Genomic DNA, 27,797 nt, shown 5'->3' on the forward strand with positions numbered 1-27,797 from the left:
CAATTTTTCTTCAAATATCTTTAAGTAGACCATTTGTGCTAGATACATAGAGTCTAGAGACAGAACACACCTATTAAGCTATCCATCTACTTCCCTGCCCGTGTCAGACTGATCTGATGTATTTACTCGACAGAGGTGTGGTCTAGTGGTTTTGGGCAAGGGGCAGGAAATCCAGGAAGCCTTCAGCTCTAATTGTAGGCTGGCCATGACCAATTCACTTCATCTCTCTACTTAAATTTTCCAATCTGTGTAATAGTGGGTAATAATACTTACCCAGCTAATATGGCTATAGGAAAAAGCAAATAGGCAGTTTGTAAAGCACTTTGTATGCACAGGGTGAGATTTTGGAAAGCTTTCAGCCTTGGTCTAATTATGCTACTATTAAAGTCCATGGAAAAACTCTCATTTGAAGTCAGTGGAAGCAAAGCTAGGCTAGCACTTTTGAAAACCTCACCTGAAAAGCCCTACATAAGTGTTAAGAATTATTAATTTAAGACTATTGTTTTGTCCAGTTGAGTTTTAAATGTACAGAAACTGAGGATACAGAGTTGGAAGAAGACCTACACTAGACAAACTCTGGTTGATAAGAAGGGGGCGTCTGTATCCACCTATCTCTGCCTATTGTATTTTCTTTCATTAAGGAAATTGACCCATATGTCCTTCTTTTCAAACCCAGCTATACCTACCTTTCTCCTACATCTTTAAAAGGAGAGCAAAGTAATGAAATAATGAGTTGTCACTTTCTGTAGACCAGACCAAGTACCACCATATTCCCCAAGTGAAGATAGTGGTAGGCTTTGGTTTATGCCACCTTTCGCACCTAATGGCTACATCATCTGGACCATATCAGTGAGATGGGAGGCCTTGGTCACAGGTCAAAGAAGGCAAATGGAGGCCTTTAGATCACATAAGGCCCCACAGAACCTAGGACTGACCCTATTGTTTTGACAGAAGGTTAATTTCAACTGCATTGTCCTGAAGGATGATGTAGAAATGAAAAGAACAGAGAGAAATAACCCTGCTTTGTGATAGAATCTGATACTACTTTATAATGGTGTGTTGTCCCTATATACCAAGGAGATAAGCACCCTAGGAATATGAAAGACACAAAAAAAGTATTCAGAAATGTTTCTGGGTGGAGGTTTCTTTCTTTTGGAGGGGAGCAAGCACTGGCTGGATGACCTTAGTCGTTAATTGCTGCTGTGAATAAGAAAACACAATTATAATAGAATAATGGGCTTCTTATTAGCATTTTCATTATGTGCAAGCTTAAAAAAAAGTCCATCATCCTCTTACTGAGTGCAAGGAAATTGCATATTATAACAATTTACCAATGAAATAAATGAGTTATGAAATGCATGTCTACATTTATAAAAAGGCTTCCTTATAATGAGGGTTCAATGGAAATGAAATCAAAGACAGAGCATGCAGACGGAGCCCTGGAACTTAGTCTTGCAGAGACACAGATGAGTATAGCTCTACATGTAACACTAAAATAACCTTTTACATGGTATTATAAATGGAATATCCATAATTTTTACAGCGTGCCAACTTTATTTATACATTTACAAGTACTTGTGACTTTTTAGCAGGTTTTACATCAATAATATGAGCTAAAAATTCTGAAATATGCTGTTAAAAAGTGACATTCTTAGTTCCAGTTGACTTACCATTTGACTTTCCCTAGCTATTATCTGGAGCAGAATTGATAGCAGCAGGAGTAAGCCTTTATTTTAAGCACCCTCCTCTAATAAATTCATATGGCATTTATAGTAATAGCACAAACTCTAATGAATTCCCTTTGCAATGCATATTTTTCTCTCAGATAGCTCCCCCAAACGTTCCATGAGACCTGGATGCTGGAAAACATTTGCCCATTACTTGGGTAAACATTTGTGTGTTGCTGTTGTTTTTACTTTGTTAACAAATAGAAATGAAAATAAAACCATAACAAAAAATCACTACCCCAGAATTTTCTCTAAAAAGTTTTCTGCAGGCAGACAGCCAAGGGATAGTATAACTGAATCAGTACCCATCCTCTGCTCTTTAAAGTCATTAAAAAGATTCCTGTTGGCTTCTGTGGATATTGGATCTGGAACAATATAAATGAGAACATATCCAGGGTCAAATTCATCCTAGTGCAAAGAACAAAGCTGTTTGTGCCTTTTAATCTCCGGGTTGGGACACTGGCAGAGCAGATGTGTAGAGAAGCCTCCAGCTCACAGCAGCACCTCGAAGAACCAGTCATGGTCTAGGACTCCATTGTGCCTGGCTCTGTACAAACACAAAACAATAACATAGACCTTGCCCCCAAAAGCATACAATTTAAGATGGATACAGTCAGGCAGATGGGGGAGTACAAAGAAACAATGATACCATATTAAAATGTTATTATCAGGGCAAACTATTAGCAAACACATATTTTAATTGGGTGTTAAAATAAATAGTATAGACTGTCTTTTGGGTTTAGTATGCCATGTAAAAATGTATTATGTGTTAGGGTTCAATGTAGATTATTAATGAGAGGACCGATAACCAAGACTCAATCAGTTTATTAATCAAAGATTATTAGTGAAAGATTAATCATCCTGCCACAGAATGGCAAATACATTATCGATCCAGGCAAGCAGTCCTGCAGCCCAATCCATTCGAAATATCATTCAGAAATTCATGCCTTTATATATGATACGTGTTCACAAAAAAGGGACAAACAAATTCTGTTCTCTTGACCTATTGACCATTGGAGTTCCCTTCATGGCATCCCAACTTATATAATTGATAAGCAAAAGACATCTGTGCAACAAGTTGTTATCTTCCCAATCACAGAAGACATCTTTAATAACAAATACTCCCTTTTTTGATTTCCTGGACATTTTCTAAGGGTCATTGGATCAGAGCAAGAGGTCTTACACAATCCATCACTTGACAACACACCGAGATCTAGCCTGAGTACAAAACATGTTGGTTCATCTACAAAGGATCATGGCAGTTCGGTTCATCTGCTAACAAATGGAATACCAAATGTTCGGCAGTATGATATATTCACAGAGACCAAAGTTTGAACTTGGTTTCTATGAGCCTCTGGTAACAGTGATTATTTATTTATCAGCCTCCTAATAAAAATATTGGCTGTAAAAGCAACTGTCAAAGCCCTTTGTGTCAAGGAGATTCAGGATGGACAGCACACAGAATTTTCTTGCTGAAATCTAGTGTTAGGGCCATAGAATTCCGGGGAGCCCAAATGTGTTCAAAGAGGAAGACAGGAGGCCCTGCAAAAACAAAAGACTGGGGGAGCCTCTAAAAGCCATATACTATCCTGGATGCGCACAGTTTTCCCACAAACATCAGCAAAGAAGTCTGGATAGGTATCTTCTATTGATGTCAATACAAACTCTCTACCCAGCTCCAAGTTTAGAATTCTGGATATGTACTGCAAGATTAACAAGAATAGAAGGGCATTTTATCTTTAATTAAATATTTGGGGGAAAGAGGGTTGAGGCGAGCCATGGATGTTTCTGTAAGCTTGGTTTGAACAAGGGAAGCTCTGGTCAAGAGAAGTGCTTGGCTTATGTAGCCTCCCAAAGCTCAGACCACCCTCATTGGGTTCATCACATAAATTAGCTTTAGGCCTACTGGAGATCTCCTGCTATATCAGGTGCTAGGTCCTCTAAATCTTGTCTACTGTATGTAGCGTGGAAAAGGGATGCAGTAATTTCAATGTAGTTATATGGCACAAAAGGCTCTGGGTTTGATTCTTCAGTGCCTTGCAGCTTATCTAGTCAATTACACCAGTGCAGAGTGGGTATAAAAATGCTACCTAGTTAGATGGCAGTGCTGTACTCTCACCTGGCTTTAGAGTTGGACAGTAACTGATTTTGTGGTTCAACGGCAGTTCCCAAAATTTGCAAACAAAATTCAGTGAATTGAAAAAAAATTATTTTGCATTGAACAAAACATTTTGTCTGACCTGAAACATGCTGTTTCGGATATTTTGAAAAGGCTAGATTTACAAAACAGGGGGAGGGGGTCATGTCACCCATCTCCTTTGTAGCTTTTAGCCCAGTAGTAGAGCACTCACAAGACACTGGTTCAATAGCCCTCTCTGCCTAATGTGGAGAACGTGGTCCTCCCACATTGCAGGAAAGCACATTAGCCATTGGGCTATGGGATATTCTGGTGTGAGGATCTTTCAATATCTCCTATTGAAGCTATTCCACTTTGGATGAAATACTTGAATAGTCACTGGGAAAGAGAAGAGTGTGTGTGAGAATGACTCTATAGCCTGCTGGTTAGGGCTGAGAGGTGGGAGACCCAAGTTCAAATACCCCTCTGCCTGATATGGAAAATGGGAATGCTAACCACTGGACTAAAATTTATAAAGAGGGCCCATGATGACCTCCAGTTCCTCCTGCTGTTTTGTGAATGACATCTAAGTCCTGAAAATATATTTTTTTGGCCAAAACTATTAGGCAAATTTGTCAAATTCCTGAATAGTTTGGGGTCATCCAAAACTGCATTTTTCAGTGAGTTAAACCACAAGCTGAAAAATTTCACCCATCTCTACTTGGCAAAGATGTGAATGACTGAACATCAGTGAAGACTAAGGCCCTGTCTCTTCTCTGAAAACTGTTACAAAGCTGATAGCACTTGAAGCTTTTCATCTCCATGCTCATTTCAAGAGCATTCTGAAATTCTTGTTCTTAGATTGTACCTGTTTTATACTACAGTGATTCGTCCCCTGCAAGTACCTAAAATAAGTCAAAGTCTGCTCCGAGCCACAGATGGCTCATCAGGCTAACACACGTCAGTTTCCATAGCCAACAGTACACAAGGGAGTGATGTGACTAGCATCATGCTGACTTCCTTTCACAGCCCTAACACTATGGATCAGGTGCCCATTTTGCTGCTGGGTCAATTATCCTTCAGTATGAGATGGAGCGAGAAGTGAATCCATGACCTCTGGAATTGCAGTTGAGCACCTTGATCACTTGGCCAGTGCATCTCAATACCTCAAATAGGTAGCAGTATGCTAATTTACAGCTTAGTCTATAGGTGGTGCATTCCTTTTGCAGTGTTTTATTAACCAGATGTCTGGTTTTGATGCCTTCTATAGAAAACGCTTCCCAGAGTGAGCTGCGAGATCTGCTCTCAGAGTTCAACCTCTTGAAACAGGTCAACCACCCTCATGTCATCAAACTGTATGGAGCATGCAGTCAGGATGGTAAGTGTCAGCAGCTAGTTAGTAAGAGAAAAACAAAGAATGGATCTAGCCTGGGGTTGGAGCACTATTTAAAATGCAAAACACTTTTATAAATTTGCCTTTGGTTAAAAATGGTGATGTTAAGAATGAGTGAGAGAAGTAGAAATACTAATTTCAGATAAACTAGCCATAGATTTTATGGATACCACCTATATAGTCAGAGACAAACATGTTTTGATTCTAAAGCTATTTTAAAATATTTCCTGGCCAGTTTCTTTTTCTGCCTCTATTTTTTGACACTAACTTGGTTCTCAGTGAACCTCTTCTAATTTGGCGACTGGATTTTCCATATGATTATTATTTTGTATTCTAGTAGCACCTAAAGGCCCAAGTCAGGGATTGGGGCACCATTTTGCCAGGTGCTGTGTGAACAAGTAGTTAAGGGACAAGCCACTACCTAACCCCTGGTTTAGGTTGCTAGTTAGTTTCGCTTTCAGTTTTTCTGCCCCAGAGTTTTTCTTCACTAGCATGATTCTGTTGTGTGGTGCTTACGTGAATGCTTACATTTGTCAAAAACTGGTTTCACTGAAGTGTACACTGTACTTAGCTGCAAATACATGGGGGAAATAATTTTCAAAAGATGTATTATAAACAGCCAATGGGGCAAACTTTCAGTGCAGTTCATGGGGATTTATCTAAACAATTCCCATTAATGTTAAATGGAGTTGCATGGCAACATCTTCTGCCATAAAATATCTGCTGTAAGTTGAACTTTCAGTTGTTATGGAGTGTGAGTGATTTACATGGCCACAAATTCTTAAGGCTCAGTCCTGCATCCCCAGAACTCCTGATGATGTAATTGTTTGTTCTGGGGGCACGTAGAATTCAGGATTATGCATCTGGGAGACGCAGTGAGATTTAAAAAAAAAATCAGGATTTTTTTTTATGAACCTTGCGGAGGGGATAAAATCATTGTGCTGTGAACTGTTTCTGAGTCGAACGCTTCTCATAAATATGAAGGTAATTCATTAATGCATAGGTGTGGGAAGGCTTTGATACAGCTGACAAATGTACTCAGCATTGTAGCACAGAGTGGATATTATTCATGTGGGTGGTGGGGAGGAGAAGCTTGCTAATGGATTGAAGTGTGTTAGGATTTTTGTTGAGAACCTATACTTGAGTGCTTTGAAAATGAAGTGCTGGAGGGAGAAGATGCTTTGTGAGCTAAATATTATACACTCCAGAAAGTAATTGTGATTTTTTTAAAAATCAAGTTTCTTAAGCAATTCCTTATACAGGCTTGATTTTCAGCTAGGTTTAAAAGAAAATTAAAAGGTGAAAGCTAAGGAGCTCTATTCATTAGGCCAGTATTTCTTCATCAGTGTGAATCTGGAGTCATTCTAGTGACTTCAGTGGATTTATTCTGAATTGAAACTCAGATGAATGAGAAGAACAGATTTTGATCCAACACCTTTGTGCAGCTGCTTATTGCATGAATGGATTGTATTCTATTTGCTTTCTTGAATCCTCCTGACCTAATTAAGGTTTTATCTTCTTGCAGTCAATGAGACTATTCATCTGCGTCAGGCAAGCAAGATCTGGCCTGGTATTTGGTATAACATTGTGTGTGCATGACTCCATCAATAGAACCAAAAGAGTATTAAATAAGCGTGTCACTAGCCATACACATGAATTTACAGCTAACGATAAAAAATACCATATGTACTGCAAAACCTACACAAAATGAGGCAAATCAAAATGAGGCAAATCATGGAGAATTTGAGTTTTGCCATTGACTTCAGTGGGACCAGGATTTCACCCCACAAATTTAAGATGGCATGTGTCATGCACTGGATTAAATTTTTTTTCCAATCTATTGTTTAATAATTGTTGCCGGCACACCAAAATTTAGTGTGTGGCTAGACAGAATAAAAACTAGCTCAGTCTAATTCTATATATAGATATCACAAATATTTTTTGTTCAATGAAACCTTTTTCCTTGTAAACATGCTCCCCATATCCAAGCAAAGACACTGTTTAAGGCTTTGTGCCATGATGCCTACAAAACAACCTGACAACAGAGAGGCATCTGGTGCGCTGAGACCACTGCCTGCCATGCTGACCAGTACTTTCTCATTGTTTCCCTAAAAACAGGCACTGCTTGGGTATGTAGAGAGCCCTACAGGGTACACACTCTACGGTTCTGACATGAAAACACAAGGCTAGCATAGAAACTGTTTCGCAACTTTAGCTTTGGTAGGTGCCCTTTATAGCTCTGAGCAATTATGTACATGAGTACCTGGGATTGTAGCATGAGCGAATTCCCATAGGACATCCACTTAAGTGCATGTTTGCAAGATTCTGAATCTTTCCCATGCCATCAGACATTGCTAGGGCATGAAGAAGGCTCTGCCACCCTTGTCTATAATACTGTTTGCTGGAATCGCTACTTATTGTTTTTCTATAATTTAACTTTTTTACAAGGATAGGTTGTTGGCCTCTCTCTCAAATGCCAACCTAAGGGACCAGTGGACTGCTTTTCATGTGTTCCCTGACTGGCTTTGATGGCCCTATTGGGAGCTAAAATCCCCACCAGCATAGCTCTTAGGGTTATTTGAAAGCACACATCATTCTACCGCATCAAGTTGCAGTGCCCAGGGAAGGATGTTTACAGGATTGGGGCCTGTAATTGTTACAAACCAGTCCGTGATGTTAACTAGAAAAATCTTTTGCAAAGTAGAGCAGAACAACCTGACTGATTTGTATTTTTCTTTCTTTTCCTCAGGACCTTTGTATTTAATTGTGGAATATGCGAAGTATGGTTCCTTGCGCAGTTTTCTCAGGGAAAGTCGGAAAGTAGGACCTAGCTATGTGGGCAGTGATGCCAACAGAAATTCAAGCTACTTGGACAACCCAGATGAGAGAGCCTTAACAATGGGAGATCTGATCTCATTTGCATGGCAGATATCTCGGGGGATGCAGTACCTGGCAGAAATGAAGGTACAGTGCTACACCAGTGTACTGACCATATCTCTCTGATAGACATAAATATATCTGGATATATATATATATAAATATATCATGCATCTTACCCCATAAGAATAATAACCATGATTGTTGGTTTATTTTAAAAGCTTGTTCATCGTGATTTAGCAGCTAGAAATGTATTGGTGGCAGAAGGACGCAAAATGAAGATTTCTGATTTTGGCTTGTCCCGAGATGTTTATGAAGAAGATTCCTATGTCAAGAGAAGCAAGGTACAGTGCATGTTAAAACCAGGGCTGGAATCCTTGCTTAATCAAGGGAATGGGTTTACACTGAAGCACTTGAAAACAGGAAAATAAATACAACAGCTAATTCTGATAAGGAAATAGGGAACAAAAAGTAAAGTTTAAACAAAAACAATTAATTTCATCATTGGGGCCACTATTTACCGGTATATCATCAGCAGAAAACATTAATTCCAGTCCGCTCTTTCTTCTGCCTATGTGCAATAATCTTTGTATTTTACTCTAATGACCCATCAACACAACATCTACAACCCAGTCACAGGATATGGTGACAATATAGATTCAGTAGGACCACCTGTGTCCTTGTAAGTAAGTTAAAACCCTGGACTATTTTTGGAAAGCATGTATCCATGCATCTTATAACCACGATTTCTCCTGTGTTTGTGTAATAGCTATCGTATGGGCAGGGGCCTTAAAAATAATGGGTGATCTATCAATAATAAAGACAAATATATTCAAATATAATCCTATTTCCTTTCAAGTATTTTTCAGGTTGTAATTTTTTTTATAGCTGTTAGTATGTAAGTTACTTAGGGTACAAAATCTAGGGCCTCATCTTGCTACTTTATATAAAAAAGCCATTAATATCACTCTCCCTCTCTTTTCATAACTGCCAAGCTCACAAAACAAGGGATTGAAGAAAAAGTCGGCAGAAAGAGCTGGAAATCATTTAAATCAGAACTAGTTCTGTCTGAAAACTTCATACTTGGAATCTAAATCCAGATCCTAGTTTCATGAATGCTTCTACTATAGCTATGATAATCTGAACCAAAACCCAGCTCCAAACAGCTCTGAAATATACAAGGTTCAAAATCCAGATACAAATGCCAGAGCTTGGGCCCATCTCTGCTATAGATAGTAGAGATACCCATCTGCCAGTTTGGAATGCCTTTCTTTAAAGCAATTATATTTTTCCTGTTACAGTATATTATTATCAGCTGTCTAGAAATAGTTCTGTCTGCTCACAGTGCTCATTGCAGAACCCAGCATATGGTTACATTTAATCTGTAGGATTGTGCAAAGGAAATGTGATGGAAAGCCTCTCCTGTGGTGTTAGGAGAACTCCTCTCATTGTTTAGCCATATCATGGCTTTCCCTAAAAAGAACTATTATGATAACTCAAGATTGTGAAACAAGTTCAGACTTGTCATTATTTATTATCATAGCAGATATCGTCATAACGCACTGAGCTGAATTCTGCCAATAGCCTGTATGCATGCAACTCTTACTGAAATCAGTGGGCCTTTTGCATGTCAATGAGGCCAGTATCATAGAATCATAGAATATCAGGGTTGGAAGGGACCTCAGTAGGTCATCTAATCCAACCCCCTGCTCAAAAGCAGGACCCATCCCCAATTAAATCATCCCAGCCAGGGCTTTGTCAAGCCTGACCTTAAAAACTTCTAAGGAAGGAGATTCCACCATCTCCCTAGGCAACGCATTCCAGTGTTTCACCACCCTCCTAGTGAAAAAGTTTTTCCTAATATCCAACCTAAACCTCCCCCACTGCAACTTGAGACCATTACTCCTTGTCCTGTCCTCTTCCACCACTGAGAATAGTCTAGAACCATCCTCTCTGGAACCACCTCTCAGGTAGTTGAAAGCAGCTATCAAATCCCCCCTCATTCTTCTCTTCCACAGACTAAACAATCCCAGTTCCCTCAGCCTCTCCTCATAAGTCATGTGTTCCAGACCCCTAATCATTTTTGTTGCCCTTCGCTGGACTCTTTCCAATTTATCCACGTCCTTCTTGTAGTGTGGGGCCCAAAACTGGACACAGTACTCCAGATGAGGCCTCACCAATGTCGAATAGAGGGGGACGATCACGTCCCTCGATCTGCTCGCTATGCCCCTAGTTATACATCCCAAAATGCCATTGGCCTTCTTGGCAACCAGGGCACACTGCTGACTCATATCCAGCTTCTCGTCCACTGTCACCCCTAGGTCCTTTTCCGCAGAACTGCTGCCTAGCCATTCGGTCCCTAGTCTGTAGCTGTGCATTGGGTTCTTCCATCCTAAGTGCAGGACCCTGCACTTATCCTTATTGAACCTCATCAGATTTCTTTTGGCCCAATCCTCCAATTTGTCTAGGTCCCTCTGTATCCTATCCCTGCCCTCCAGCATATCTACCACTCCTCCCAGTTTAGTATCATCTGCAAATTTGCTGAGAGTGCAATCCACACCATCCTCCAGATCATTTATGAAGATATTGAACAAAACCGGCCCCAAGACCGACCCCTGGGGCACTCCACTTGACACCGGCTGCCAACTAGACATGGAGCCATTGATCACTACCCGTTGAGCCCGACAATCTAGCCAACTTTCTACCCACCTTATAGTGCATTCATCCAGCCCATACTTCTTTAACTTGCTGACAAGAATACTGTGGGAGACCGTGTCAAAAGCTTTGCTAAAGTCAAGATACAATACATCCACTGCTTTCCCTTCATCCACAGAACCAGTAATCTCATCACAGAAGGCGATTAGATTAGTCAGGCATGACCTTCCCTTGGTGAATCCATGCTGACTGTTCCTGATCACTTTCCTCTCATGTAAGTGCTTCAGGATTGATTCTTTGAGGACCTGCTCCATGATTTTTCCGGGGACTGAGGTGAGGCTGACTGGCCTGTAGTTCCCAGGATCCTCCTCCTTCCCTTTTTTAAAGATTGGCACTACATTAGCCTTTTTCCAGTCTTCCGGGACTTCCCCCGTTCGCCACGAGTTTTCAAAGATAATGGCCAATGGCTCTGCAATCACAGCCGCCAGTTCCTTTAGCACTCTCGGATGCAACTCGTCCGGCCCCATGGACTTGTGCACGTCCAGCTTTTCTAAATAGTCCCTAACCACCTCTTTCTCCACAGAGGGCTGGCCATCTATTCCCCATGTTGTGATGCCCAGCGCAGCAGTCTGGGAGCTGACCTTGTTCGTGAAGACAGAGGCAAAAAAAGCATTGAGTATATTAGCTTTTTCCACATCCTCTGTCACTAGGTTGCCTCCCTCATTCATTAAGGGGCCCACACTTTCCTTGGCTTTCTTCTTGTTGCCAACATACCTGAAGAAACCCTTCTTGTTACTCTTAACATCTCTCGCTAGCTGCAGCTCCAGGTGCGATTTGGCCCTCCTAATTTCATTCCTACATGCCCGAGCAATATTTTTATACTCTTCCCTGGTCATATGTCCAACCTTCCACTTCTTGTAAGCTTCTTTTTTATGCTTAAGATCCGCTAGGATTTCACCGTTAAGCCAAGCTGGTCGCCTGCCATATTTACTATTCTTTCGACACATCGGGATGGTTTGTCCCTGTAACCTCAACAGGGATTCCTTGAAATACAGCCAGCTCTCCTGGACTCCTTTCCCCTTCATGTTAGTCCCCCAGGGGATCCTACCCATCCGTTCCCTGAAGGAGTCGAAGTCTGCTTTCCTGAAGTCCAGGGTCCGTATCTTGCTGCTTACCTTTCTTCCCTGTGTCAGGATCCTGAACTCAACCAACTCATGGTCACTGCCTCCCAGATTCCCATCCACTTTTGCTTCCCCTACTAATTCTTCCTGGTTTGTGAGCAGCAGGTCAAGAAAAGCTCCCCTCCAGTTGGCTCCTCTAGCACTTGCACCAGGAAATTGTCCCCTACGCTTTCCAAAAACTTCCTGGATTGTCTATGCACCGCTGTATTGCTCTCCCAGCAGATATCAGGAAAATTAAAGTCACCCATGAGAACCAGGGCATGCGATCTAGTAGCTTCCGCGAGCTGCCGGAAGAAAGCCTCATCCACCTCATCCCCCTGGTCCGGTGGTCTATAGCAGACTCCCACCACTACATCACTCCTGTTGCTTACACTTCTAAACTTAATCCAGAGACACTCAGGTTTTTCTGCAGTTTTGTACCGGAGCTCTGAGCAGTCATACTGCTCCCTTACATACAGTGCTACTCCCCCACCTTTTCTGCCCTGCCTGTCCTTCCTGAACAGTTTGTAACCATCCATGACAGTACTCCAGTCATGTGAGTTATCCCACCAAGTCTCTGTTATTCCAATCACGTCATAATTCCTTGACATCATCAGGACCTCCAGTTCTCCCTGCTTGTTTCCAAGGCTTTGTGCATTCGTATATAAGCACTCGAGATAACCTGCTGATCGCCCCTCATTCTCAGTATGAGGCAGGAGCCCTCCCCTCACAGACATTCCTGCCTGTGCTTCCTCCCGGTATCCCGCTTTCCCACTTACCTCAGGGCTTTGGTCTCCTTCCCCCGGTGAACCTAGTTTAAAGCCCTCCTCACTAGGTTAGCCAGCCTGCTCGCAAAGATGCTCTTCCCTCTCTTCGTAAGGTGGAGCCCGTCTCTGCCCAGCACTCCTCCTTCATGGAAGACCATCCCATGGTCAAAGTATCCTAGCTCAGTTTGTGAACTTCAGTCATACTATTTTATGTTGACCATTCAGTCTTCTGTGCTACTGCTTCAGTTCCCTGTGGGGGTTAGTGTGAAAGTGCTGTCAGAACGAATTCACGCACATGGAGAATTTCAAATATTGGCTTCCACAAATACTGTGACTTTTTGATGTTTGTTTTCCAGTACAATTCCAGCCAATAATGCTCGATTGCATGATGTTTTCAGGAGGCAAATACAAAAGTGACCATGGACAAAGACAATTTAAAATATAACTAGATAGCATATTAGGAAAGACTGTGCAATATGCACTCAGTTCTATTATGTATGCTTTACACTGAAGGAATGCTAGCTCTTTGTACCTATTTCTCTGCAAAAAGTATTTGAGAACAATTTATTCTAATATATAGATTTTCCCCCATAAAATTAACAGATACTGATATAGCCCTCCTCACCATAGTATCTCTGAGTGCATATTCAATTTTCCAACACAAACAATTGTCAAAAATAACTTGAGTAGAGAGGGAGCAGGAGGAAAGAATGGGAGAAAGAATGGAATATATCCAGAAATTTTTTCCAAATACATGTGCATTGCCTGAAAATTTATGAAAATACAAATCACTGTGGATGTTGTGAAGCATCCTGGAAATCACGTTGGCATCTTGCACAGCCACAATCTTTGTGAATAGCTGGTATAGATCTGAGATTTTACCATGTGGATTTCAGCATGCAGAAGGCAGCGGTTTGCACAGCTTGTTAAGCAGCCATTGAACAAGTGTAACTGCCTGAGTGAAACCTGAGTTCAGAAGCCAAAGCTGTCCTAAACCTGAATTTTGAAGTTGCGAATCAGCATACATTTTTCATTTGGGATGGATCTTACTCCTATAGCTTCATTCTCCATCTCCTTTTGCACCTGCACAACCCCCACTAGGCTCTGAAAGTGTATCTCATGGATGGCAAGCAATTCATGTTGATAAGTAAAGGTTTAGTGTGATAGGAGGGGTCTGTGGCCTGAGTTTGCCATGTAATATGTCTGAAAATCACCGTTAATTGAGTGCATGTCCTTTCAAAACTGGGTCCTCCTAAGTGGGTTAGGTTAGAATGAATTGTAAAGTTCAGTGGTGATTAAAGAGAGGTTATAGCTGTGCCCCCTAACCTATACTGTTCCCTTTTATTTGATGAAATGTCACTTCAGTCATTCCACTGAAGCGTATCAGAGAGGCACAGTGCAGTGTAAATAATCTTATTGTGAAAGCAAACGCACCAACATTAAATTTACCCTTCTAATTTAGTAATTTTGCTGCTGTTTTTTCTCTTAGGGTCGAATACCTGTTAAATGGATGGCAATCGAATCCCTATTTGATCATATCTATACAACACAAAGTGATGTGTAAGTCTAAATTGTGATGTGTTTTACAATTTATATGTCTGTTGTATACAGTTTAACAAAGAACATGGTAACATATTTAACAGCCACAGCTTTTAAGTTGGAAGATAACAAAAATCAGAGAGCCCAGATGACTCAGTCTCTTAGTAATGGTGGGATAAATATGGAACTTTAAAATTGTAGGTGACCCATTAAATTAAATTAAAACCTAAATCATGAGTGACTGTATGGTGTTCCAATCTGATTGTCCTTCGGTGGCCTGTGTGGAATGAGATTTGATGGTCTCAGCCCCGTTCTTAGTGTGCACACCACAAAACCCACTCTTGTTGGCAGATCCAGCAAAAAGACTAAGGATTTAGAGCCTGAGTCGCCTCCCATTGAAACCGGTGACAAAACTCCAAATGACTTCAATGGGAATAGGATCAGACTCTTAATGAGCAACCAAGTTGCAGCCACATGATGCACATACATGTGCCGGTTGTTAGAGAGTGATTGCATGGGCAGATTTGCTTTCCACTTCCCTTCTCACGTGACTACTTCCTTCCTCATCCAGGCCAGTAGAGCGGCAGGAGAGGAGCGAGTGCCGGGCTAGGGAGACCTCGGGGGAATAGGCTGGGCAAGGGCAGGGCCTCAGGGTAGAGCATGGGTGGGGCCTCAGGGTAGAGTGTGGGTGGTGCCCCGGTCTGAGCCTTGGTGGGCCTCCCCACTTCTAGGGAGCTTCGCTTCCAGCGCTCAAAAGGCGCATCTCCAAAGGGAGGTGACGGGCACTGCATCTGCAGCATTTGCACCCCCTGCAGGGCCAGCCTTATTTGGGGAGGCTTAGTCTCCTGCAGCCTCTTATAAACAGCCCCCATGCTCCAAACTATGACTCCAACAGTGTAACGCTGAAGAATTAAAGGGTTACGTTATTGGAAAATTGATTTTTAAAAATTGACATGTTCACAAATATAATCTACAAATATTCAATGCTGTTTGGGGTGATGCAGTTATGGTTTTAGTGACCATCTAATACTATACTTAAAATCCATTCCAGCTGGATTTTCCTCATAAATTCTATATCTCTTTTTTTCCAGCTGCTTCCTTTTAAGACCCTTGTATATAGTCAGTAGTTGGCAGTGATCTAGCAGTCGTATAAGTTGCCAGCTTCTGTAATTTCTTTTTTCCAACCCTGCTGCAAAAACCTTTGCTTTTTATGTTGGAACCTAGACACACATTGTACCAGTGCCAGCCCACAGTCTTCCTGTCCCCCTCTCTCTGATGGCATTTTTATTCATCCACAAAGACCGTAAAATGGAAAATATTCTCCCCCCCCCATACACACTTAGTTAATTTTCATTATGTTTACAAAACTAAGGTACAATATCCTAACATACAAATCTGACAAACAGCTGCAGCTAATTGAGAAATTACTAACATGCTACACCCTCTTACAGAGCCCCCAAAAAATTCACTTAAACAATCTTAAAAATAAAAACCCACAATGCCACACACTTTTTCTGGATTATTTACAGGTCAAATTATAACCTAATGGGCTGCACGGAATGATTGGCTCAATAAAGGGCATGAGGAAGAATAAAAGACTTAATCAAGTGCAATGGAACGTTATAAATATGCATTAGCTTTGAGGAAGATATAGACTGGTTAAAAATGAACTTACAGAATATCAGCAGGAAAAAGCTGTTTGAAAGTTTCATGTAAGGCTGTGTGAGACTAGCAGTTGCTTTTTTTTTTTTTTCCCCTGTGCACAGCCATTTTGGAGCTGAATATGTCCTGTCCTGGGAATGCCATTTCTCTTGTTTAAAATAAAAATAACTTAAAGAACTACAAGGAGACAAGCGAAGCCCAGTCAGGAGGAGAGCAATTTCTGTGACTAAAATTTTGAGGTGGGATTTTCAAGGGAACCTCAGGGAATTAGGCACCTGACTTTCATTGACTTTCAGTGGACTTTAGGGGCCTAATTCCTCTAGTCTCTTTTTAAAGGTGGAGCTCTTGCATAAAAATCAGACGGCAAAAGTGAATGTTTATTACACTTTGTATATAACTCTCTTCTCAGAGGTATCCCATCAAACCTGAGTGGAAAAATGCACTGTTGCCTGCTTTCCTTCACCCCACATTGTGAACACTGAAATCTTGGAGGGTTTGAAATGGGGTTCTGGATTAGATTTTGGTTGCTCAAGCCTCTCTCTCTGAAAGAGGGCTTCCACTCAAGAAAGGAACCTTTTTTTTTTTTTGGCCTTTGAGTCAAGGCCTTTGTACTAGAGCTGGTCCGAAAGTGGATAGAAAAATTGACTCAATTTTTTTCCCTTTTTAAAAAAAAAAATCAAAATGTCACCATTTTTTTTTTTTTTGTGCATTTCAAATTTCCAAATAGAATTGACCAGTGCTGCTTTCTGTATTCGGCCAAGAACAAAATTAAGGCCCTGATTCATTAAACGAGCACAAATAAGCCTATTAAAATAAAGGGGGTCATTTAAGTGAAATTAGACACCTGCATGCAAAGAAGGATGGATTTGTGGTTGATGCCTTGGTCTGTCTTTTCTATTTAGAATGTAATAGATGGGGGCAGGGATTGTGTCTTACTATTTGTTCATACAACACCTAGCATAATGGAAACTTGATCTTGGAACCTTTAAGTGCTACTGTACTATTTGCTGGATAGGGGCCATGTTAAGCTCTTAAATCCCAGCAATTCAAGTGAATGTTTCCTTCCTTCCTTCCTTCCTTCCTTCCTTTTTCAGCTGGTCATTTGGAGTTCTGTTGTGGGAGATTGTAACCCTGGGAGGTAACCCTTATCCTGGAATTGCTCCTGAAAGACTCTTTAACCTCCTGAAAACCGGCTATAGAATGGAGAGACCTGAAAACTGCAGTGAAGAAATGTAAGTATTTCTTGCTTTGTTTGGATTAATAGAAATATCCTTGAACAAAGGGAGGAAACAGTGTAAATAACAGCCATCTCCAGCATGACTTTTAGAGAAGTCTGAGAACAATCTAATAAAAGTAAAGAACTCTGACCATAAAGTGGCAGAAAGGTGGGGTGACAATCTGTGTTAAATGTGCACAAAAAGAAATGCAGTCCCCAAGTGCCTGCAGCTATTGCCAAAATACCTACTGAAAATTGGATAAAGTACTCATCAGGCTAATGAAAAAGTGTCAGTTAAATATTCGGAACATGTGGCTGGGGAGGGGAAATGCATCTAACATAGTGATGATTGACCTCTTCAAGATGTGTTGAAGCACATCCAAATACTGGGAACCCACTTTCCTGAAAATAAGGTGGTTATTTTAATATCTGTGCCCCATCTATTCCCTGAAAATGGTTTGTAAGCTGTCTAACTTTTCTGGTAGTGCATAGAACCCTGAAGAGAAGATACCTTCACTCAGAAATCAATACCTCTATAACACAAACATTTTGTGAGTGAGTGAGTCATTTCAGTTTATCTGTGACTGTAAGACAGTTCATATGTTATTAACTGACTTATTTACAAAAGGCAATTAACCAGGAAAATCTCAATGAGAGAGAAATATCTCATCACCCTGGATATTCCCTGGTGTCCAAAAATGAAACACATAGAGCTTGAAATATGTTAATCAGCCCTTATTAAGGCATATTCACATATTCAAATGAGACAGCATTGTTTCATTTGAATTTTGGAGAACAAGAACGAGATCCCTTCACGTGTTTCTGAATGACCTTGCCCACGTGGTAAATAGTACAGCCATTTCTTTCCGTGCATCACATATATAGAGATACCACGGAGACACTGTTGAACTTAGAACTGTTCAGAAATTCATAGATCTCAAGTCCAGACTTGCCCCAGCAAAATTAAATATTTTAAATTTTCACCTGTCTTCCCTTCCTCAAGCATTCACTTCAAAGGTCCCCTTTCCCACCCCCAATTATGTTCCATTGTTTATACTTTTTTGAGTTATTCCCGTTGCGTAAGTTTGCGGGGGAGGAAGGGTTGATGGCTTTATTGTTGTTGTCGCTCTTAGATGGACAACCTGGGTAGATGTTTATCTTAGGACATTAAAGACTGCATTAAGATGAACCACTTAAGACCCTTTTTTCTATGCCTGCTCCAAATGATCCAGTCTAGCAATGAGGGGGTGATGCATAACCATACCCTTTTTTTTATATAGGTATGCAGACTTTTCTGACGCAGTTCACTCCATCTCTCATATAATAAATCCCAAAAAAGTGAGATTAGAAGAATCTTATTTAGGTTGTAAAGTCAAGTGCTAAAAAGTTAGGAAATGCCAGATTTATGGTTTCCTGGGCAGCCTTAATTCAGCCAGCCTATGCACATGTGTTTTTGAGACAGTCCTTAATGACATGATCACATAGTATCATAATGCATATGCCCAAGGGGGAGGGTGTGAATTAAGGTTGTACAGCCAATCATATATCTGGCATTTTTTAACTTTCAAGTGCTTGAATTTGCAACCTAAACAGCATTCTTATAATTTAGGGTTCTTTAATATAATTTCAAAAGGTTTTTTTGTTGTTTTGTGTTTGTTTTTAAGGAAAAAAGTAAAACCACTTTCTTCTGTGAACAGCTGAGCACGATCAGGGTTTGAATCCTGAACCATCAGCACTGCAGCAGAAGTCATTTAAGCTATAGATCTAACTACGTTGTCTGGGTAGGCTGCTGAGTCCAGAAAGAATGGTCATGGGGGAACTCAGCCTGGCCCAGTTCATTCTTTCTTTCTCTTCCCTTCTGGGAGCTGGGGGAGCTTCTGCCCTATTTGGTGTCCGAGTGGCCCATTCTTCCCTCTGCGGTCCAGGTGCTGGATCAAGAGGAGGGAAGCCCAGTCTAGGTTTTTCTCCTCCCCGCAACTACGGCTGCTCCCAGCTATTCCCAGAACAATATGGTGCTGCTGCTGATTTGGTGGAGCTTGGCCTTAGAATATTCATGTGTTCAGTTATTATTTTAGCAGGCTGCCAACATTTTCCTGAGGAAGGAGAGCAGGAGAAAGGAAATTATTTTGAAAGCTTATATCTCAGCAAAAGCTGAATGGAATTTCATACAACAAAGAGAAAAGTACTTCTGTAGCCAGAGGAACTTTCCCCTGCCAAATACCAAAGGCAAACAATGGAGATGTGAAAGTTTCTCAAAGGAAAGGTTGCAAGAATCTTGTAGGTGGGACGTGTTAGGCAGCATAAACATTGGTGTCACTATCAACTCCCCCTGTACTGGTTGTTTTGTTGTTCTTCCAGGTGACCAACCGAGAAAACAGAAGTCATAGGAGAAGTGTAAGGGTGTCAGCAGGGAGGTGTGATTACCAGCGTAAGTAGGCACTCGCCATACCTCAGCTCAAACTAGTGTGTTAAAAATAGCCGTGTGGAGGTTGCGGCACTGAAGCTGGGCAGGCTTGGGGTTGAGGGGCTAGCCCACGCCACCACCAGTGCCACAAAGTTCACGCTGCCTTTTTTAGAACAAGAGCTCGAGTTGAGCGAGGGCGAGAGTCTACCCACGCTGGGAATCCCACCTTTCAGCAACAGTGTAGACTTATTCTTTGACACCAATTTTGCAAAGAGATCCACATGCCTGAGCCTTTAATTACACGCGGCATCTCCTGGGAGTAAAGGTTCACTCCTGTGACTCTCAGTGCAGTATTAGGGCCTCGTCCCATGGAGAAATTGTTTAGCTACATAAATAAGAAAAAGGAAAGATTGAGATATTTCTTTGAGTGGCATTCACAAAAGTGTCCAGATCACTGTACTGTATGTAGATTTATTTGAGCAGAAAGGAAAACCAAACCATTTGTGAATGCAGGAGCTTATTATGTGTTACTTTGGTTCATAGGTATAACTTGATGCTGCGATGCTGGAAACAGGAACCAGATAAGAGGCCAACCTTTGCTGACATCAGCAAAGAACTGGAGAAAATGATGGTGAAGAGTAGGGTAAGTCTGCTGCAAGCTGAGTTTTGCACAGTTAATGAAAACTAGTAGGGAATGTTAACAATCCAAAGAGCTTGGGTGTAGCACAGGGAAATAAGTTTCTGATAAGAAAAGTTCTGATTTTGATCAGGATTAAAGGCATCCAAAAACCTTATTTCCTCCAGATGGCAGAAAGCTTTCCAAAAGCAGTTCCATCTTTTTTTTTGTATGGTGATTTTGAAGATTTCAGACCTAGAAATGTTGTGTGCTTGATTATTTTACCACTTAGTTTACTTAGTAACAAATGTATTGTTGCAGAGTTAATTTTAATTTGCATTACTCAATAATTAAGCAATAGGAAGTCTCAAATGACTAAAATTTTGCAATGTATTGTGCCATTTCTGACTTGGGATGTCTTAAAGATGTAATAACAGCAACAAAATATTAAAGCGGTTTGGTTCCAAATCTGTCTACTTTAAAATGCATAATCTGTTAAGGGATTTTCTTGGGAATTCAAAGGACCTCATTGTCAGTGTGGAGCCTTTACACATCCTCATCTAGGACTTCGTCTTGCACACTGCTGAGCACTGTCATCCTGATCCAGGAGAACACCTATGCATGTGCTTAATTTAAAGCCCATGAGAATCTGCGTCAGTACCTTGCAGGATTGAGTCCCTAGTACACACTGCAAATATATGTCCACCTCAGTGGACATTTTCCAGTATTCATACTTGTACGTGCACTTATTTGATACAGCTTAGGCATGGATATTCTGTCAGTGCAAATGGAAGATTTTCATGGAAAAATCCAGTGATCTGTGTGTGCTGGAAAAGGGCATGTGTAGCTGAATGAGCACACATAAGAGTACATGTGCACACAGAAGTACAGGCTGGTGACTAAAAATAAGTGTGTGTATGTACTTATATATTTATAAAATCCCTGTTTTACAAAAACATTAGAAATCTCCAGCAGTAGTTACTCTCTAGGTAATGCTCCTCTGTTACAAATCCAGCAGAGGGAGAACATATGAACTAGCCCATTCTGGGCTTGGGCATGTGTTCCTGGGCACAGATTAAGAAGTGAACAGAAGGGAGCCATTATGCTCCTATAGGAAAATTAAAAAATCAAAGTTAAATCAATGGTGGTGAAAGGCAAAGTAAGAGCAAAGTTTTATTTTTTGAGGTTCCAAAAGGCTATTACAAGAGCAATATATTGAACTAAAAGTAGATTTCCAACCCCAAAAGTTGTCTGCTTTGTATGCCGTATATAGACAGAATATCTGGGATAATCCAGTGACTGGACAGTAACACTGAACTGGGCAGTGTTGTCTGAAATGGTTATCATAGTTAAAAACAAAACCACCAGCATCCTGAACAGAACTGTGGGCCAAATGCTGCGAAATGGCGAGAACACCTTCCAGGCATTCTTAAGCACCCTGTCCTCCCATTGAATCGTAGGCTTAGAGGAAAGCTGAAGTTAAAGCATATCTATCATATATAGATTTTTGAGTGTTGTGTTGACTCGTTGGCAAGCAGCATTCAACAGGAGAAGCACTAACTGAGCATGTTTCTATTGAACCATGTCTAGTGTTTCTGCAAACAAGTGCATTGCCAAGGACACTACTCTTGCAGAAAACAGGACATTAAGCAGCTGGTATTCTCTATAGAAGGGCCCACTTTGAGTTTGCAGTTGCCTAGTTTAGGGAGCCCAGAAATTTGTTAGGAACTGTAACTGAGGAATGACTTTGTTGCTTATTGTAACCTAGCCTTTTATTTATTTATTTGGTAGGACTACTTAGATCTTGCAGCTTCCACACCTGCTGACTCCTTACTTTATGATGACGGGCTCTCAGAAGAGGAGACACCACTCGTGGACTGTAATAATGCTCCCCTCCCTCGAACCCTTCCCTCCACATGGATTGAAAACAAACTCTATGGTAGAATTTCACATGCATTTACTAGATTCTAGCAACACACACACAAAGTGAATTTTTTCTTCTGCACTATCTTCAGACTCTGTAACCCCATTAGAGTGTTTCTTGTGTGAATGAAGCCAATCAAAATTTGCTTGGAAAGCTTTTTTTATTTGTAAATGTCAAACTTTGCATCAGGATTATACTTTAGGCGTCTTGCAGCTGTGTTTAAAAAAAGATTAAAAAAGGATGTGAAAATAAGTAAAATCACCATATATATCTATATCTATATATCATATGATAAAGAGAAATAAATAGATCAGGGAAGTACTCTCAGGGGAAATTTTAAAAGGCTAAGAACCGAAATTCCAATTAAAATAGTCTTTTGTGTTGAGGGGTGGAGTTGGGAAATATGTTAGATTCTACATCTCTAATTTAAGTAATGGATTTAAAAAAAACATTTGCTAAACATTTTGCGGGGGGGGGGGGGGGCGGGGAGCTCAGTTGAATAGTGAGGCCCAATTTGTTACAGTTTTAAGTTTATCCAGACGGATTTCTGAATCTCAGCTGCTGCTTGGGCAGAAATTTCTGCTTAACATGACATGGGATGGGATCAGGTTACAATTTACAGAAGACGGGAGACTGAGGGCATCTTATACAGTCTTTTGGAAATTGAATTGGTGATAGCCACTGTAAAAATACTTTTAACTGTTTTCACATCCTTTGGTTTATCATGCAAATGTCAGCACTAAGCCCTGATTGAATGATGTAGCAAGTGTTTTGAAAAGGAACATGTGCTTTCATATTGTGGTGGTGAGATGGACAGTAAAAATGGTTCTTGCCAAAACTCCTATATTTTGTTTCCTGATTAAATATTCTACATGTTTTTGGCTGTTCACTAACTTCAAAGATTTTTTTTTTTCATTCTTCAAGCAGTAAAACTTTTTTAAAACCTGAAGCTTTTCCATCACTCTATGTATTTGTAATTAGTAAATATCTTTGGGTCTTTTTTTCCTCTGCTCACCAGACATGACTTTCAAAACTAGGTGCCCAAGGTTAGGTTCCTAAATACATATTTGAGATTTTAAATAAGTGGTCAGCTTTTCAAAAGGTTCCAATTCAACAGTTCCCAATGAAGTTCCCATTGCTGAATGCTTTTGAAAATCTCAGCACTTATTTAGGTGCCAAAATAGGCAACAAAATTAGGCTTCTATTTTTGAAAATGTTGGCCTTGGTATGTTTTTGCATATAGTGCTGGATCTTCAAGATGCTGAGCACTCTGGGCCCAGTCCAGCAAAATATGTAAGCATGACCTTAACTCTACATTTATGAGTAGCACACTGATGTCAGTAGGACTACTTATATGCTTAACTTTAAACCTGTATTTAAATATATAGCTGGATCAGAGCCAGAGTGCTCAGAACCTTGCAGCCCATTGTACTACTGGGAGATCATGATGGGTGATATGAGTCTCATCCTAAACCTATTGAAGCCAATGGAAAGACACCCATTAATGTCAAAGGAAATACTTTCATTTACTAGAATGGACATTGGGTCCTGCCTTAAATGGGCGTATTACTGCTTGGAGCATTGTACGTACAGCAAGAACTTCCAGTTGCAATAAATTCTCTGGCAAAGCAATTTGTAATTATGTTGTCATGAAACTATAAAATTGCAAAAAGTTGGAGGCTATCAGAAGAAAAAATAACAACTTTTATTGAATTATATGATATACACACTTTTTTTTATCAAGACAGCACTTTATTTGTTCAGGGTGTTTGCCTTCAGCAGAATTTGTGCTTTGGGGCTTTGAAACACAGTTTATATCAATTGACTGGGGACAAAAACCAGTGGTCTGGCTTAAAGTATTGAACGGAGTTTTGCCAAGGGCCTTACTGTCTGCACATGAAGTTATGGTTCTTCAGTGCAGAAAAAATTATCTGTTTTCATTTTTAGGCATGTCATACCCGAACTGGCCTGAGGAGAGCCCCGTTCCACTCACAAGATTCGATGGCACTAACTCTGTGTTTTCAAGATATGCAAATGATAGTGTATATGCTAACTGGATGGTTTCACCCTCAGCGGCAAAATTTATGGACAAGTTTGATAGTTAAAAATTTCTTTGTGAAAGGTAATGGACCCGTGAGGGGAGCAAACATGCAAAGAATGGAAAGTCCATTGGCTCGTTCTTTGTACAATTAAAACTGGTTAAACCAACGTTAATTTCTCAAATGGCAAACTCTTTTTTGGTAGTTTCTCAAGTGGTTTTACGCATGATCAAGACTATAATTGATTATTTCCCCTTTCAGGAAACATATCAAACTGGATAAAAGTTGTGGTTCCAGTACTTATTTTTTAGTCCACCATTCTGCACATAGTCCAATTTGGTAACTGTTTATTGCAAATGGCTGTGCACTTCATGCTTACAATTTTTTAGGTCAGCTGTCCTGCATTACAGCTTTCTTGGGTGGGAAAATGTTGTTGTACTTGAACTGCTACTTTTCTGGTTATTAACAAAAGGCCACTTGATCTAAGCATGAAGCACAAACAGTATATGTCGGGGGAAAAAACATTTGGCTCAAAATAACTGAGCTTACTGTAGAATCCAAAGTGTTACCATGATGTTGGCACTAATGAAGCCTATATTTTGGTTTCGAAGCCAACATTAAGTAACTCAGTAGGGAACTTGAGATTCAACATTTGAAGTCTTGAAAAGCTGTAAAAATGTCTTGCCTTGTCTTAATGAGAAAAGAGTTTGTTTTATTATGTTTAAACTATTCTTACCTTTAGCACAATGGAGATAAATTTGATACCAGATATGCTATATAGACTGATGTCAATCAAGAGTGCTCACCTGACACAACTTACTTTCCATCACATCCATTTTACTCATGTTACAATGTCTGTTGTACAATCATAATTCTGTTTGAGTTCAGTGTAGACTGTACAGGATATTTTGAACTAAATTAAAGCAAAGAGATTTTGTTTGCAGTCATGTTCAATGAGTTGGAGTCTTCCTCTAAGTTCAAAATCTGATTCTACAGTCCAATACACTGCTAACATAGGATATCACATTGACACCATTCCAAATAAATCTTCTGTCTTGCAAGTCACAAGTAGACAACTCTTTTACTTAGCATAGCTTATCTGATGTTTTTATCATTAGTTAGTTAATTATTCCCTACAAGCAAGAAAAAAATCACCAGATTTTGTTAAGGGTAAATTTAATTCTAATGATGTGCAACAGTATTGACATGGTATTTAGGAGAATGATCTGACTCTTATAGAGCTTATATGGAAGGGGATAAATAGGTTGGCAGTACTTTTCTGTCTTTTATTTGTAATTTAATATTGTTGAAGAGAATATTTTTTGTGTTCTAAAAATGTTGGACCATAAACCCAGACTAACATGTTGTTACATGTGTAATGGCTATTCTTAAATAATCCAATTCTACCAAAACTTGTTCCTGTCTCTTAAATTCCAGTTTAGCTGTCTTCATGTGTTTGTTTTGTGTGTCAGCACAATGTGTTTCCATTAAAGTCTGTGATTTCAGAAGTAAATGAGTCAGATTGCCAAAAACTTAACACAGGTCTTCATACATACAACGGAAGTACAGATGTAAAGCACTGTGTTAGTATTTAAACACTATTTTATAAAGGAATATTGTATTTTATTATAACTTGTTTTCAGACGAGCAGTAGCAGTGTGTATTTTTCTTTGTGTAAGCTAACTACTGCACTAGGTACTCTGTGCACAGCATAAAGATACAGACATGCATAGGAAGAGAAAATGTAATGAGTTTAGTTGTGATACAACAGTGGCCTCTCAAATGATTCTGGAGGTGTGGCACAGCCCTGAATACACTGTAACAATGCACGTCAAATAAGCATAAAATAAATGAAATGGAAAATTAAACCCCCATTAAATGGGCTTTTTCTTCACTGTCACTGAGAGAGGGAAACTAGGTATAAATGCCGTAACAACATAAGGGAGGTCTACAATCAGTGACAGCTGCTGTGGTAGCTTTCAGTGTTACTCATTAAGTCTGGCCATACGCTGTTTTCCCACTGTTTCAGTTCATCAGTGAGAAATCTGAATTCTTCATTTGTCATGAGCAATCCGGAAGCATCAGGGAGATTTTTTCATCAGCGGCAGCATGTGACAGAAATTCCTGAACTAGAACAAAAGTCCCCCAGGCAGAGGTACTTTACTCCAGTTTCTAATCGGACAGAACCTGTGACAACAGTGTCATTCTAAGACAGGTGAGTGAGATGACAAGTGGTATTGAAATAACCAACTGATGGAGAAAGCATTGAGTATCATCGTATTTCAAACTCTGAGCATCATCCCCTGGTTAGTTCAGTTCACCCCTATGAAAACTGGGGTTCCCAGTCACATTTATCGTTAATTTCCTTATGCACACATCTAATATAGGCGCTGTATAGAACACACAACAGCAAAAAGTAATTACATTTATGCCATAATTACATGCCGGCCCACTTTCTCAAGCAGAGCTGAATGAATGATTCACAATGAACAATTTATAATCCAACTAATTTAGCCTTCCTTATTGTTCTCAGAATACCTGTAAGAAGCAGCTTGTGACTTCCTTGCATACTTTCATTATTTAACATTTTTTATTGTGAATGGTTCATGTGGAGCATTTGATATTTGTTCTGTATTGGTTAGTTGTGGTTAAAGTCACAAGGTATTTCAATTCTCTGATTGGATGAAAACGGATGCACTTCTGGAATGAATACTCACACATGAAAATTCTAGTTTTAGTTCCCACCAATGTTCGGGACAGTAAAACTCAATTACTTCATAACTTCATAGATTTTTATTTTTAAGGCCAGAAGGGGTCTTATACAGAGGTATGATTACATGATCTAGCAGGCTACGAAATTTCCCCCAGTTCCTCCAGTACTGAGCCCAATAACTTGTATTTCCTTGCTTTCTCTCAGAAAACTTAAAAGGAGCATGAGAAGAGCCAGCATGAACTCATTTATATATTTGAGGGAATAGTGACAGAATATTCTTCCAGCTCTACCAACATGTCAACAAAAACCACACCACATAAACATTGTACACTTGGGGTTCTGTAAGATGTGGCCAGCTGTAGAAATGGGTGAATCCAAAAGCATTTTTCTCTTTATAAACACACAAGGAAATGATTTTAATGTACATTTCTTTTCTATGTGCAAATGTTTTTCTTAGCTGTGATCCTCAAAATCCCTCATGTAAATGTATGGCAGCTGATGAAGTAGACTGCAGCCTGTCACATATTTTAGACAACTTTACAAATATGCATTCTTACCATTAAATCATGAAGGGTCCAAGATGGGCATCCTGTTTTATTCATTGTATGTGGTAAAATAATATTAAATTGGAAATATAAAGTCTATACATACAGCTTATGGGTTTGTCCTTTTAAAAATAGTATTCAAGTGCATACAATAAGACCATTTTTGTACTAATTGCTTACTATATTTAAAATTTTAAATCAATCACATTTGAATAATACAAGCACTCAAATATTCCAAAATAGACCATTGTTTTATTTAAAAAAAAGTATATGATTTCAAAATGATCAAGCTAATTTGCCTTTTTCATTAAAAAAAAATCCCACATTCTAAAATCTTGTATGCAAAATTACAGCCCACACAATTCTTAAATCTATTACAGGGTTTATAATGAAAACACTATGAAACTCCTAATTGTACACCAGCAAGCAGGCCCTGATATAGTA

The 27,797-nt window shown here is 39.9% G+C and overlaps 1 protein-coding gene across 2 annotated transcripts in view; it reads left to right on the forward strand.

Moving 5' to 3' along the window:
- The window catches only part of RET (ret proto-oncogene), a 137,518-nt gene extending 111,555 nt beyond the window's left edge, over positions 1-25,963 (forward strand). For both annotated transcript variants that reach the window (XM_048856253.2, XM_075130794.1), the window contains 8 exons: positions 5,114-5,221; positions 7,986-8,200; positions 8,335-8,457; positions 14,185-14,255; positions 16,991-17,128; positions 20,060-20,159; positions 21,924-22,071; positions 24,004-25,963. In XM_048856253.2, coding sequence (XP_048712210.2) covers positions 5,114-5,221; positions 7,986-8,200; positions 8,335-8,457; positions 14,185-14,255; positions 16,991-17,128; positions 20,060-20,159; positions 21,924-22,071; positions 24,004-24,161 — 1,061 coding nt within the window. In that variant the 3' untranslated portion in view covers positions 24,162-25,963. The remainder of the gene's footprint in view (positions 1-5,113; positions 5,222-7,985; positions 8,201-8,334; positions 8,458-14,184; positions 14,256-16,990; positions 17,129-20,059; positions 20,160-21,923; positions 22,072-24,003) is intronic.
- Positions 25,964-27,797: the final 1,834 nt, after the last annotated feature.

Source organism: Caretta caretta, chromosome 7 (assembly GCF_965140235.1).
Source record: "Caretta caretta isolate rCarCar2 chromosome 7, rCarCar1.hap1, whole genome shotgun sequence".
NCBI classification, from domain to species: Eukaryota; Metazoa; Chordata; order Testudines; family Cheloniidae; genus Caretta; species Caretta caretta.